This window comes from Pristis pectinata, chromosome 12 (assembly GCF_009764475.1).
Source record: "Pristis pectinata isolate sPriPec2 chromosome 12, sPriPec2.1.pri, whole genome shotgun sequence".
Lineage (NCBI taxonomy): Eukaryota > Metazoa > Chordata > Chondrichthyes > Rhinopristiformes > Pristidae > Pristis > Pristis pectinata.
Window position 1 is genome coordinate 55,007,413 of NC_067416.1, and position 13,643 is coordinate 55,021,055.

Sequence of the window (13,643 nt, forward strand, 5' to 3'; positions counted from 1 at the left end):
TCATTTTGCTCTAGAAAGGTATCGGTGAAGTATATGTGTTATCTCCTATCTTTGTCCGTGTCCTTGTATGTCCCAACATGCTTTAGATTTCTGCATTCTTCCTGTCATACTCCTACCCTCCGTCTCTGCGCTCTGCAATACTCCCGACCACAATAAAACTTTGTCTACTAATCTGTGCTCTGCAGTGCTGTGTGACTGCATTCCACACAATGCTAAGGTTTTTGTACAGCCTTCAACCTGCTCTGTAGCGCTGTGGGTCGGATATAAACCATACTGAGAATTTTGTACGGCTTACTCCATGCTTTTTATCACTGTGCTGTGCGAGGACTCAGCGCACAGTGATACACAGCCGAATCGCTCAAGAGCAGTTTGGTGATGGTTAACCGGCTTATTTTCTGGACAGGATCGAGGGAACCAGAAATTCGTCCTCCTGCAGCGTTTTCCTTATCCTGCTTTCCCGAAGTGTGCCTCTGGAGCAGGAATATCGGTGCCTGCTCTGGCAACTGCCGGTACCAGTGTACTGTGTATCGACAGAACCCGGAATATTTACAGCTTAAAGTCACTATTTGGCCAGCAGGATAAGAATGTCGAGCTGGAATTCGGGACGGCGAGGAAATTGAAGCTGCAGGAATTAATAAGGGATATAATTATTATTTTACTGTTGGCTGTCGGAGACAGCGTCATACATTGGAATAGATTTCGGTTTTGCACAAGATCGGTTCATGTTAAATATGTGTAATCCTTATTCGTTGCCCTGGCCATTAGTCCAGCGATGTGCTGTTGTGGGGTAATCACTGACAGAACCTGCTGTGGGAAACCTGTTAATATCAAAGGGAAATTGGGGAAACTTGTGAGTTGAGGAAGCTCGAAAATCAACGCAGTGTAATTCTACTGGAGATTCTAAGTGCCGGCACCCAGACACTGGGCCGAATTACCTCACGCTCTTCTGTGAAGTTCTGTCATTCATTTTCAAGGTTTGTTTGCATATTTCTCGTTGAATGAGAAAGGGTACTAAGATAGTTTTTTTCAATAATGCATCTTCCCCTTGTGGGGAGGTGATTCCAGAAATCACGCACTCCTCTGTTGTAGCCCCGTGAATCCAAGATGAAGGAATGGGATTCAATAACGCCAAATGAGCCAAGGGGACACTGAATTTATGTGGTACCAGGTCATCCCTTTAGCGCAGATTGACAAACCCAGGGAAAATGCTCCCCTCTCTCCGTATTAGCATGATTTCATTTTTGTGGGAAATGTTCGACTCCATTTCTGTTTCAATTCAAATCGCTTCAGTTGTTCAATCTTATTTCCAAATCAACATCGGTCATGTTTTTCTGCCTGCGGGTTATACTTAGAACTTTTGCCAGAGGCTATCACTTGTCGCTTGCCTTCAGTCTGTGCTTTTTTCACAAGGTTTCAGACTCACTCACAGCTTAGTATCTCCCAAGTCCATCTCCTTCCACAGCTTGAGAAGAACAAAGTGTTTACTTCTCAGTCTGCTGACACCCAGAGATTGTGGACCCATCAGACACAATCACTGCCCACAACACTCTCTCTCCCATCTAAGGTCAATGCGATTGAGCTGTGAACAACTCCGACATCGCTACCTCTCTTCAAATCTCCAACAATGTCTGTGGTGAACTCAAAAGCTCCCTCCTTTTCTGTGAACTAACGTTTCCGACTCTTTTCATTCTGCACCCGTTCACTCAGATGCTCCAGAGATTATGCTCATTTCAAGACATGAGGGCATGGCTGAGAAGACCAGCGCTTATTTCCCTTCACCGTCTCCCATTCGCCCGATCCCGGGACGCCTCACACATCCTCTGTCTGGAATTACATATAAATGTTACTCCCTCTGCCAACATGTCCTTTTGAGCCCATTGCGGAAACTCGTATATAAATTATACCTGTTTCAAATCGATGGAGATTCATGACACCGAGCCCAACAGTAAATAAAACTGAATATTCCGAGGGACACCGGGAGACAAGGTGACGTGTTCAGATACTTACCGGCTGTGACAGTGACCGTTGACCCAGTTCCATCTTCGTAGTAAGTTTTCCAGTCATACACAATGAGTCCGCTCTCAGTCTCCCCAGTACAAGAACGGTCCTCATCTCAATCGAATCGACAGCCAGCATCAAACGCTGCCGAATCATTCCTGAGCATACAGAACAACAAACAATATTCCATGCTCCATAATTCCAGGCGGACTGACCTGTTCCCAGTGAGAAACGTAGCGCCAGGTAAAATGACCCGAGGTCACTGGCTGTTGGCCGATACTCATAAATGGGGACAATGTGAAATGAAATACCTGAAAGGGGGAAATTGTAATGAAAGTCAGCCAGATTACAGCAGGAAAAGCATCAAACATGTAAGTCGGTTTCCATCCCTGAGAATATATATTTTAACGGTTACGACTTTTTTGCTTGGCTTTCTTCCACTGTGATTCTCCCAGTTGTCCACAGTGTTTCACGTCAGCTTCAAATTCCTGGAGAATAGGTAAGATGGGGATAAACGCTCAGCGACTGCGTTTACCACTTCCAGCGGTTGGAACATGATCCCATTTGCAGTCAGGAATTCGAAAGAGCGATCAATCATTCTCAGTCGCCATTCACTGACACACTTCTCGGGAAAGACTGCACCATCTGCGCACGCTGAGGAATGTGAAAACCAAATGTGGGAGCTGTAAAAATGCAGTCGCCGTATAACCAGGACCGTGGTGAAGGCGGGGCGAGGCTCGACTGTGAGCTTTACAGTTCGATTCACTCCGCTGCTTAATCTGTTGGTGGGCAATATGCATGAAGGATTTTTGTAGCGCGGGAAGCACCGGCTCATCACTGTGTTTCATCCCATTTGTACTCAGCTTGACAGTAATAGGTGGCGCTGTCGTCAACCCGAAGGTCCAGAATTTGCAACGAAAAAGTCATTTCTCCTTTATTAGTCGACATAACAAATTTTTCCCCGCTGGAGATCCTCTCCCGCTCTGCCGCGGGGCGGGATTGTTTGAAGAAATGTCCGGTCTGGAAATCATAGCTACCCCAAGAACCAGTCTGGAAACGGCAAGTAATGGTGAGAGACTGACACTCCTTCATGGTCACCGCTGTCGGACTCTGGGTCACCGACTGACTGAAACAGCCTGGCAATTAATCACAGGGAGAGATGACAACAATTACCGGAGAACTACTGAAAAGGTCTAAAACTCGGAGAGCGGTTGAAATTCAGAATGTTCCCGGTCGGTTTTCTGTTGAACCTGCACAGAATGGGAATGTGTGAATTGTACTCACGGCGTAAACAGAGGAATATGGTGAAAACTAGAAGGATTCCCATCCGTCTGTCTGCGAGGGTAGATGGCATATTTGACGGTGAGCTGGAGCCCATTCCTTGGACTACTCCAACAGACCACTCCTCATAATGGGCTGGTCACTTTAGCGGATTGTGCTGGTTTCCACTCAGATGTGCCCCGGAGATTCTTGAAGAGCCCCACGGTCCCCGCATCTCTGGAGTGTGTGTTGTGTGACGAAGTGAGAGGTTTTAAATGGGCCGTTGAAGAGTCTGGTTCTGATTCTGGTCTCCACGCCCAATTTGAAAAACCCTCCCACATTCAACTGTCATGAAATGGGTGGGGGAGTTGTTCTTTCAGCAAAGGCGGCTTCTTACCTTTCATCTCTCACCACAGGGTTGGTAAGGTTCCGACGATAACTTATTTGCACAGACTTACTTTCTAATTATTATTCTGCCATCGAGACGGCTTCCTGAACAGCGCGTCACCAGGGTAAACGTGGCCTCACCTATGAGAGATGTTCCCTCTGTCCTGTCCATCCTCACTCCCTTTTAAAGTAAAATCTAACTTGTTTTCTCATTTTTAAATTCTGAAAAAAGTCTTCGACTTGAAACGTTACCTGTGCTTCTCTTTCCACGGATGTTGTCTGACCTGAAACTGACTTGCAGCAGGTTTCTGTCTTTTTTTTCAGATTTTCAGCATGTGCATTTTTTTTATTTTCTGTTCACCGAATAGAAACAGATTCAATATGTTGAGAAACTATTATTGTGGATATTTTCCAACGCTCCTTCTTTCAACATTTGGTGTAACATTCGAGTCGAATTTCCCGTCCAGAGGTCAAACAGCTCACAGAATTTGTGTGATCTTTCTTTCCCTCTCTGCCCGTCTTTCACTATGTAATGTTTTCGCTTGTCACGCATCGTATTAAAAACGAGAGCAGAATCGATGGTGACAATGTGTTAAGTGAAGAATATTTGGGAACTGAATGCACGCATCGCGCAGAGCCGGGAGATTTTTAACGGTTCCAAGCTCCATCATCGTTATCAAGGGTTTGCAAAGGTGGACCTGAAAAAATCGTTATGACATAATTCTCACAGCATTACAATCTGTGGTTCGATCTCCACAGTGAAGGCAGGAAAATGGAGGCAACGTTAAGAATTCAAAACACAGATTTTGATTGCTACTTGATTGGCAATTGGGCAGAAAATATACAGAAAGAAAAGAAAGAGAATTTCTGCCTAATATGAGCCATGTGCCCTGTCATTGTCGGCCCGCCTCTCTTTACTGTCACCTTAGTAATAACGCCGTCCCTCTAGGGCTGAACACTTGGTCCGACTCAGGTCACTGAGAGGTTCCTGCTCGGACTCCATCCAGTGTTTCGGGGACGAAGTGGTGCTCGTAATTCCCACGGTGCAGAAACAAACGTCACCGCCGGTCATACCGGACTACAGGGATCTGCCAATAAACCAGAAAATGCCTGGATATACTCACGAGGTACGACAGATTCGGTGGACACGGAAACGGAGTGAACGTTTCAGGTCGATGTCCTTAGTCAAAACTGGGAAAGAAAAACATATGTTGGAATTAACTACTATAGGCAGTGCGGGAGGGGGAAGCACAGGACAAGGAGAATGCCTTTGATAGGGTGACGACAACGTTTCCCTCGGGAGGATACGCAGATGAACTTGTCAGGTTGAATGAAATCGAGTCACTTAACCCGGGGTCAGATCCCTGACTGGGATGTTGGCAATAAACATCCGTGTTATTTATCATTTACATGGAAGTTGGGACAACCATGAACTCCAATTGATGAGCTCAGTGAAACTCTCACCCAGCAACTTCCCTCAGGCAATATCTTTGTGTCCAGACAGCATGTTGCAGAGCTCACCGGTTGATACGAATAGAGCGTCTTCATCTTTCAGCCAGGCATGGAAAGCGCAGAAGAGGTCCAAACGGAGCGGCTTTCGTCGTTCAAAAGTTGCGCTTTAATCTTCCAGAAAAGTGGTTGGCCAATAAGTCAATTCAAATGGGCCGGCTCGACGCCATCTAAATGTCGATTGCACGTTTCTCAGTTATTGCGGCCGAGCGTCACGGCGTTCATTTGATGAGTGCCCTCGGTGGGATGGTAGCTGCTGGGTCTCAATGTCCGACGAAACCGCAGTAACGAAATTTCCATGAAAAAGAGAGAAGCCGCACAGAAAATCATCAGATTGTTCAGGGGCAAAATGATCTCATAGAATTAGTAAAGGAACGATCCCATGCTGTCACTTGAGAAACAGTTTGAGGCTTCAGTGGATCTGTGAATTGGGGTCCCTCTGGAACGTGGAGAGGAGATGGGCCGAAGCGCTTGGTTCAGTCTGAGTGATTCTGTGATTGGAATCAAGACGGACTGAAGTTTTTTGTCCGTTTGTTGTGGCTAGAGGGACTGACCGGAGCCCTGGATTTGTCTGCGGTTTCGTGAAGGGAAAGACTGAGATTATCATTGAAGGGTTTTACTGGAAGGCGTGGGTTAATGCACCAGATTCGGGAACAGAAACAGCAGTGTGAATTTACCTGACTCTGGGAGTGCCGTTTATTGCAGGGTAACATGATATGGTGGCAATTGGGAAACTACGGTTAAGCTCCTGTCGATGTTGTCATTTCATAGTCGCACGGCCTTGACCAATGATGGCACAAACAGCCACCTCTATGGTCATACTAAATGGCGGGTTGGCCTGCTCTTGTTTCTACTACCATGCGTTGTTGAAACACTGACACTGTTTGTCTCTTCACAGCGGCTGCCTGACCTGCTGAGCCTTTGCACATTATCTGTTTCATATCCGAATTCCAGCATCTGCAGCATTTTGATTTTGCTCACAGTTGAATGTAAACTCCCATTGATTCATAGGTTTCTGACTCTTTGTGTGTTACGCAGTTCCAAGCCAGCGTGTGGGAAGTCGCGGCTTAACCTTAATTAGTCATTGTGCATTATGCATTATCCATGTTTACAATCAGAAAATGACCCTGATGTTCCACCAGTGCGTCAAGTCCAGACTTTGTTCTGGTTACGGTCCACATAACATCAGGTCTGGTCATTGCTCACACCACACATCTCCCGGTTACATGAGCTGTACATATCCTGATATTCCAGCCGTGACTTCGCAGGAAATAAATCCGTTGCTGATATTAAAATGTCTGCAGACCATCTCGCAAGGTCACAGTTCATATCAAGCTGAACCCTGTTACAGCAAATCAAGTCACTCTTTATTTCCCCTAAATATTGAATGCTCCTGGCCTGCGTCCTGTTCAATTTATATGTGTCCTTACTTCAATGATTCAATCACTGCACACATTTCTCCAGGCCCAATAACCCGAAACAAGTGAAATGGTCTCAGGTAACCGGATCCTAACAGCATCAGGCCATGTCACTATTCCTATTAAGTGGCCACTATCACACCAGGTCCCGACCTTGTTCATATTTTCTGGGTGCTAAAGCTCAAAGAGTTGGAACTGTTAATGTTAAGCTTGGTTCCAGAGAACAAGGCCCGGTCAGAATTCATGATAAAACAAGACTATCGAGCAATAATTCCATTTTCTCTTCATATTACATTGGGAGCTGTGATATCATCCCCAGTCACTGTACACATTTCACCTTCGCCCCTCACACCAGGTCCAGCCACTCTTCATACTACACTGAACCCTACAACAAGCCCAGTAGGTTTTCCTCATACACTGGGCAATCTAAAATTCTGCCCAGTGAGTGTTGGTGAATATTAAGCCCAAAGATCCTGATCTTGTCAATGTTTATATTACACCAGGCCCTGCAACACCAAGCCCAGGAACTGTTTATATTACACGGGGCATTATGACACGAATAACAGGAACTATTGACAATATTTAGATCCTAAAACACCAGGTGCAGGCACAGTTCAGATTAGACTCGGCTCTTTCACACCAGGTCCAGTTACTGGTCATATTATCTGGGCTCTAGAGCACTATATGCAGTCACAGTTCTTGATAAAATTGGTTACCTAACAACAGTACCAATCATCATTCAAGATGGACTTTCCCCGGAACACCAGGCCAAGTCACTGATCACATGACACTGGGCCCTGGAACACCAGATCCAATCAGCGTTCGTAACACACTATACAATATCAAATTTTGCCCAGTCTGTGTTGGTGTGACATTACTCCTAAAGCACCTGGCCCCGTCACTCTGCATATTACTCTGTTTTCATGACATCAAGTAAAGTTACCATTCACATTATTTGGGTCCAAAAACACCATGCGCAGGGACACTTCAAATTCCTTCAGCACCCAGCACCCATCACTTTTCTTATTACACTGGGCACTATAACACCAGGCCCAGTCGCTTATCAAGTTGACCTGTGTCGTGTAACCCCAGGCCCAGACACTGTGCATCTCACAGTGGGCGATATAACACCATCACAGACATTGTTCATATATTCTGGATCGTAAAATACAATATGCAGGCACTGTTCATGTTATATTTAGATCTATGAAACCGTGCCCATACATTGTTCATGTTAGTCTGTCCTCTAACACCAGATCCAGTACCCAATCACTGTTCATATTGTACTGAGCCCTGCAAGAACAGTCTCTGTTGCTGTTCATAATAACCTGGGTTTTATGACACCAAGAACAATATTATCAAATTATCTTGGTGCTAAAACACAAGGCGCAGGTACGCTTCATGTTATACCTTGTACCATGACACCAGGCCCAGTCACTGTTCATTTTAAACTGGGCCGACGAACGCTAGGCCCACGGCCCGTACACTGTTCATATAACACTGGGTCCTATCAACCCAGGCCCAGTCATTGTTCCTGAGACACAATGCACCCATTATTTGTCATTGATGTAATAATTTTTAAGTAGGACTGTCTTGTAAGTACATTCTCATTCCGTTGATACACTTGGATAAATATCTGTTGAAAGGCACTTCTGCTTGGTTCCTTTTCGTGCGCCAATGGATCCTCTGTCTTTATCCTTGTCCAGCCTTGTTGCCTGTGTACATTTATGCATACCCTGTATTCCTGCAATTGTTGTATTTTTGAGACGGCCCTTCTTAAATATTTTAACATGAATAATGTCTATCCACATGTTATTTCATTCAGTTATCCGGCTTTGCTGTTTGTAACGAAATCAGTTTCCCGCTTTCGGCGACGGAAGTTGTTTCTCTCATCATTTCACGAGCTTTATTCATTTTCGTTGACTTTCCTTGAAAGAGTCATCGACTAAATTTCAGTTCTCTTTTTACAATATGTGTAAAAGAACTGTGACGAGTGCTCCCAATGTAGTCCCAGTACATGGACATAAACGGTCAAAGAAAAGAAAAGCAAAACAAGACTGCAGATGGAGAAATTCTGAAATAAAATAGAACATGCTGACGACTCTCAGCAGGTCAGGCAGCATCAGTGTAAAGAGAAGCTAAATTTAACAACGTGCGCGGTATTTAACACCACGAGTCTGCACTGGGCCGCCAGTTTAAAGACTGAGGGGCCGGTTGCGGTTCTCCGGGCGGCGAAGTTGCAACAGTGTTCAGTATGGACCTTGACTTTGGTTCCACCAAACTTTAACCCGTTTATGCTGACCGGGAATCCAACCAGAGCAGCAGTGGTTGAAGAGCAGAACCCTGACCACTGGACCATCAGCAGACTGCTGAAGGAATTGACCAGCCAGGCAAATGAAAACTGTCAAAGTAAATTGCCGCGAGCAGCCGATCTTCCAGCCAGTGCAGCCGCGCGGCACATGGGCATTTGCTGCCCTCTAGTGGAAGAACTGAGCGAGACTTATTGGTGCAGAAATGATACCCTTTTTTTACATAATAGAAAGGAATTGATATTTTCGAGGCACGGACAACGTCGACGATTCAGTTTGAGATCACTGAGGGAACCTAAGGTTTTACGTCAAAATGTGTGCTCGAGATATTCTGTAATTTAATCAGGAACCTCCAACACCTCGACACACAACTCGACTTTGCTCTGAAGAGAAGCGTTCTGTATGATGTTTTCCAAAAACAAATTTTCTTCAGTATTCGGTTAAACTTTCCACGTTTACCAGCTCGACGCTGCCATTACGCCGCTCCACTAGATTATTTCTGCGTCCTGAGACTCATTGTGATAAAACCGGTGGAACTTTCGCCCAGAAATTCCGGCCGCTGTGTGGATCTCTGCTGCCCCCGCCGACGCCGGTTGTTCCCCTGGGTTTGTACTATTTCCCACCACTTCAATGACTCTCCTTCCGGTAAGGTTCACTCCGTGCAGTTTCCCGGCGTGTTCCCTGACATTCTCTGGGATATCCCTCTGCGTAATCCCTGGCTGTATATTATTGACTAGTGCCCCAGCATGTTCTCTGCATATGGTCTCCGCATTTCCTCAGTAGTTTGGACCCGACAACCGCTCGCCATCACATCTCTTTGTTTCTCAGAACTTCTTGCAAAATCGTGGATGGTGTGTTTATTATCGAATGTGCCCTCGCCTCTCACTTAATTGCCTGGAGAAAGCGAATGCCACTGATATGTGTAATAACCCGCGGGTGCAGCTTGCGGTTAGAGGAATAAAAATATTAATCCTGAACATGGTGGGCAGTGATTATAACGCAGTGATCCACGGGGAGGGGTAACAGGACATAGTGTTATGACCTGATTGTGTGATTAAAGGCAAGGCTGACGTGCTGGAAATGTGCAACTATATTCTTCCACATTACCAAAACATTGTATTTTACAATGCGTGGACCGGATCATTGAATAACAGAATACTTTATTGGTTCAGCATGGAAACACGTCTTTCGGCTCAACTCTTCCACGCCGTCTAATGGGCACACTTCAGTATTACCCCAACACTTAATCCACAGCCTTCTCTGCCTGAGGCATTTAAGTCTTCACCTGCACACTTCTTAAACATCACCCACCCAACTTCAAGCACACTGTCATGTAGTCAATTCCAAGTACCCCCCTAGGGTTAATAAATCCCCCCTTATAATCACTCAGAACCTCTTCCCCCTTATCCAAGATCTATGACCTGTACGTTTACCTATCTCTAGGCGACATAGAAGTTCGGTGAATTCTATCTATGCCTCTCATAATTTTATCAACTTCTATCATTATTTTATATGACTCAATCATCTTCCCTCTTAACCTCGTCCGCTCCAGGGTAAAACAGATCGAGCTTCTGCATTATACTTATAATGAAGCAGTTAAGGTATAATCCCACTTATAACTTAACTACTCCATTCCAAACAACATCCGGATCAATATCTTCTGCCGTACGTCTATAGAATGTGAGAGGAAACCGGAGTACTTGGAGGAAACACTCGCCGACACGGCCAGAACGTACAAACTCCTCGCAGACCTCCTTACACTTACACGAGTGTGCATGAAATATGAAATCAGCTCGCAGGTTCCTTCCATCAAATCTGCTTGTACGCAGCTTCCGTTTATCCAAGCATCTCCTAATATTCGTTTTGTTCAATTTGTGAGGTCAGAATGCGAATGGTTCCGAACAAAACCGCGTATTCTTCAAGAGAGAAACGTAAGACAAAAGAATCTCTTGGGCGTTTCCCGGGCCCAGAATATGTGAAGAACAGGGACAATAGAGAGTTAAACAGCTATCTGCCAGTGTTAAATCCTCTTAGAAAAAAATAAGAATTGTTTTCTGACCATCAGTGTCTCCCCTATCTGGCTTGAATATGGATACTTCGCATAATTTTACAGAGAATAAATAAAACAGAAAACGAGTCCTCGCCCGCATTGGTCTTCAGCGTTGGTCTCAGTTCCGGTATAGGTTCATAATGCCGATCTTATTCGGTGAAAGTGGCCAAGAGTCCTTCGTTTTCTGTGCAGGGAATGTCTGCGCACCTGTCCGGAGGTGGAGACCAGAGGTGCTGTGCAGCAGGTTTCCACTGGTTGATCGCTTCTCAAGCAAGCTCCTGCAACCCTGACGGCAGTGGTTACACAAACTAATGACGGTGGTCAATGCGTAGGTGTGGACGGCGGAGATGTTTTCTGGAATCTGGGAGGAGCCAGGAAAGTTCTGTGACGAGGACACACTGGGAACCAAGGCGCCGAGATCTGCATTGCGGCTGGCTTTTCTGCACGAACTTTCATCTGGCTTTCACCACTGTGAGCGTCAGTACCTACATTTACACAGCAAAGTCGCTCGCCAGCAGCTCCGAGATGAATAGTCAAACTGGCGAATTTTCCCGAGCTGTCGTGTGTTGCAGAGAAACGAGTCCTCTCAAAATCTGTTTTCTTGTTTGAACCTCTGTTGCCTTCCAACAGAATAAATACGACTTTCGCGTCTGCGTTTTATCGATAACAGATCAGGCCCAAGCATCTCTAAAAGTTGTGTCGAAGGACTGTTTCTCCTTCTGTCTCTGCGGTTGAGAACAGAGGCGGTGTGACAGTGTCTCCATGATTCCGACCTGAGAAACGTCTCCAAACCAGAAAAATAAATCAGACCAGTGGAGATAAACTCAGATTATAGTGAATACCATCTTAAAGTAGAGGGAAGGAAACGGAGATCGATGGACAAGATCATCACTGACATCTTTGGTGCAACCGATTTCTCCTGCTGGCGGCAGATGCGTTTGATTTTTACTGGGACGAGAATTCTCATTGATGAGTTCAACAATGATGAAGAGAGGCACGAGTAGGCTCAGAATGGTGCTTCCAGTGTCTGTCATTCTTCACACACCGAAGACACCAGTCGAAGCTGAAATGTGTACGCCCGACCCACCGGCCTGCTGTGGCACCAATCTGTCCAACAACACATTGCAGGTAAGACCGTCTCGGGCGAAATGACCTCTTCGTCACAACTCAGCCGTCTGAGGAAATTGTCAAACCAAAGGTAGTGGGCGGAGCCTCCGCTCTGTTGCATGTGGACGTATTGGAGCAGACTGCATTGTGGTGCGTGGAGTTTTGTGTGTGGCCAAAATATCCTGAACGCCGAACAACTTCGATGAGAGAAAATAAATCGATGCATCAGATCCTGATATACTGGCAGTTATTGATTATATTAAGCTAGAATTTGCAGTGACATTTGAAAGCAGAAATTCCAAGTTTTATCAGTGCTCTCGAAAACAACCTTAGGTCCTTACCGGCCAGAAACTGAATTCATTTTTGTGTTTACACTGTCACCGAAAATCATTAAAGCACGGACAAAATGGCAAAATAATCGCGCATAAATCGACCAGTTCCACCAGAGGGCAGAATATGCCCAAGAACGATTTGGTTTCAGCGGCCAATGGTTTCGGTCTGGCATCTTCAACTCTGCGGCAACGACTCGATTTCCCGCCTGAATGAGTGGGAAATTATCGCATTTATGAAACTAAATTTGGGACATAAGACTGTCTTCAATCACAGCGGCGCTGCCTCGATACAGGCAGTCACCTGTGCTTCCGATTTTTGAGCGGCAATCACTGTATGAATTCGAAAAATGCAAAAAAAAATGAAAAGAAATGAGAGTCTGATTTCTGACCCAACATTGTCCACGTCAAGGTGATTCGAGAACCAGCAGCAGCTCAAGCTCCAAGTGTCCAGCCGTCATAAACTAAATACCGCGATCCTTCTTCTGTTGCATGTCACCTTTTCATTCATATTATAAAGTTTTTTCATTGTCTTTCGTTCAAGGCAACTACGATGAGTGCAGGTTGTCAGCAGTTTTGGAGGCTGTTTACTTACGAAGGGATGAACGCAATCACTGCAGATGACAGGAGGGAAGATGGCGACAAAATATCGTCTCCATACCGAAATCACCTTTTCTTCCCATATCAATAAGGCCATCTCCTGGAAATCTCAAACTACGATTCCTTCTAACGTGAAGATTGCGGGAGATGATTCCGTGCCGGTACCACTACATTTGCTGTCATCCCTATTCATTAGATTTTACTCATACAATGGGAACAACGGCATACAGCGAGTGTGTGTTTCCATTGTATGTTTTATTCGTTGCTGATTAGGAAAGCGGTGCATGGATGAAATTATTTTTTTTTCTAATAAGGTTCAAGGGGCTTCTGTTATGCAGTATCAGCAGGAACTGAAAGTAGACAAATAAAATCATCTGGACTTCACTAGAAATTGCAACTCCCTTTCTGAAAATCCAGAGATTTACTGCTACCGACTGTAACCAATCCGGTTTATAGTTTATCTTTTTTTTCCACTGGCGATACACAAAAGACAATGATGCTGATCTTGCAATTGGTTATTCCGGGATGTTCTTCACGAAAATTGTCACATTTCACACGCGGATGAAGTTTAAGAGTCATCTATCAATTATCAACTATCAGTTTGGTATCACGGCGATCTAAGCAGTTCCCGTCTGCAGAAACGCCTTGAAAATCAAACAACCAAAACGTCAGTGAA

General features: G+C 45.2%; 1 protein-coding gene across 1 annotated transcript; it reads right to left on the reverse strand.

Annotated features, from left to right (window-relative positions):
• Positions 1–308: 308 nt before the first annotated feature.
• Positions 309–11,965, reverse strand: LOC127576478 (uncharacterized). The gene is given in 5 exon segments (XM_052026964.1): positions 309–622; positions 2,008–2,040; positions 2,826–3,134; positions 11,139–11,292; positions 11,828–11,965. Coding segments are annotated over 5 exon segments (948 nt in total).
• Positions 11,966–13,643: the final 1,678 nt, after the last annotated feature.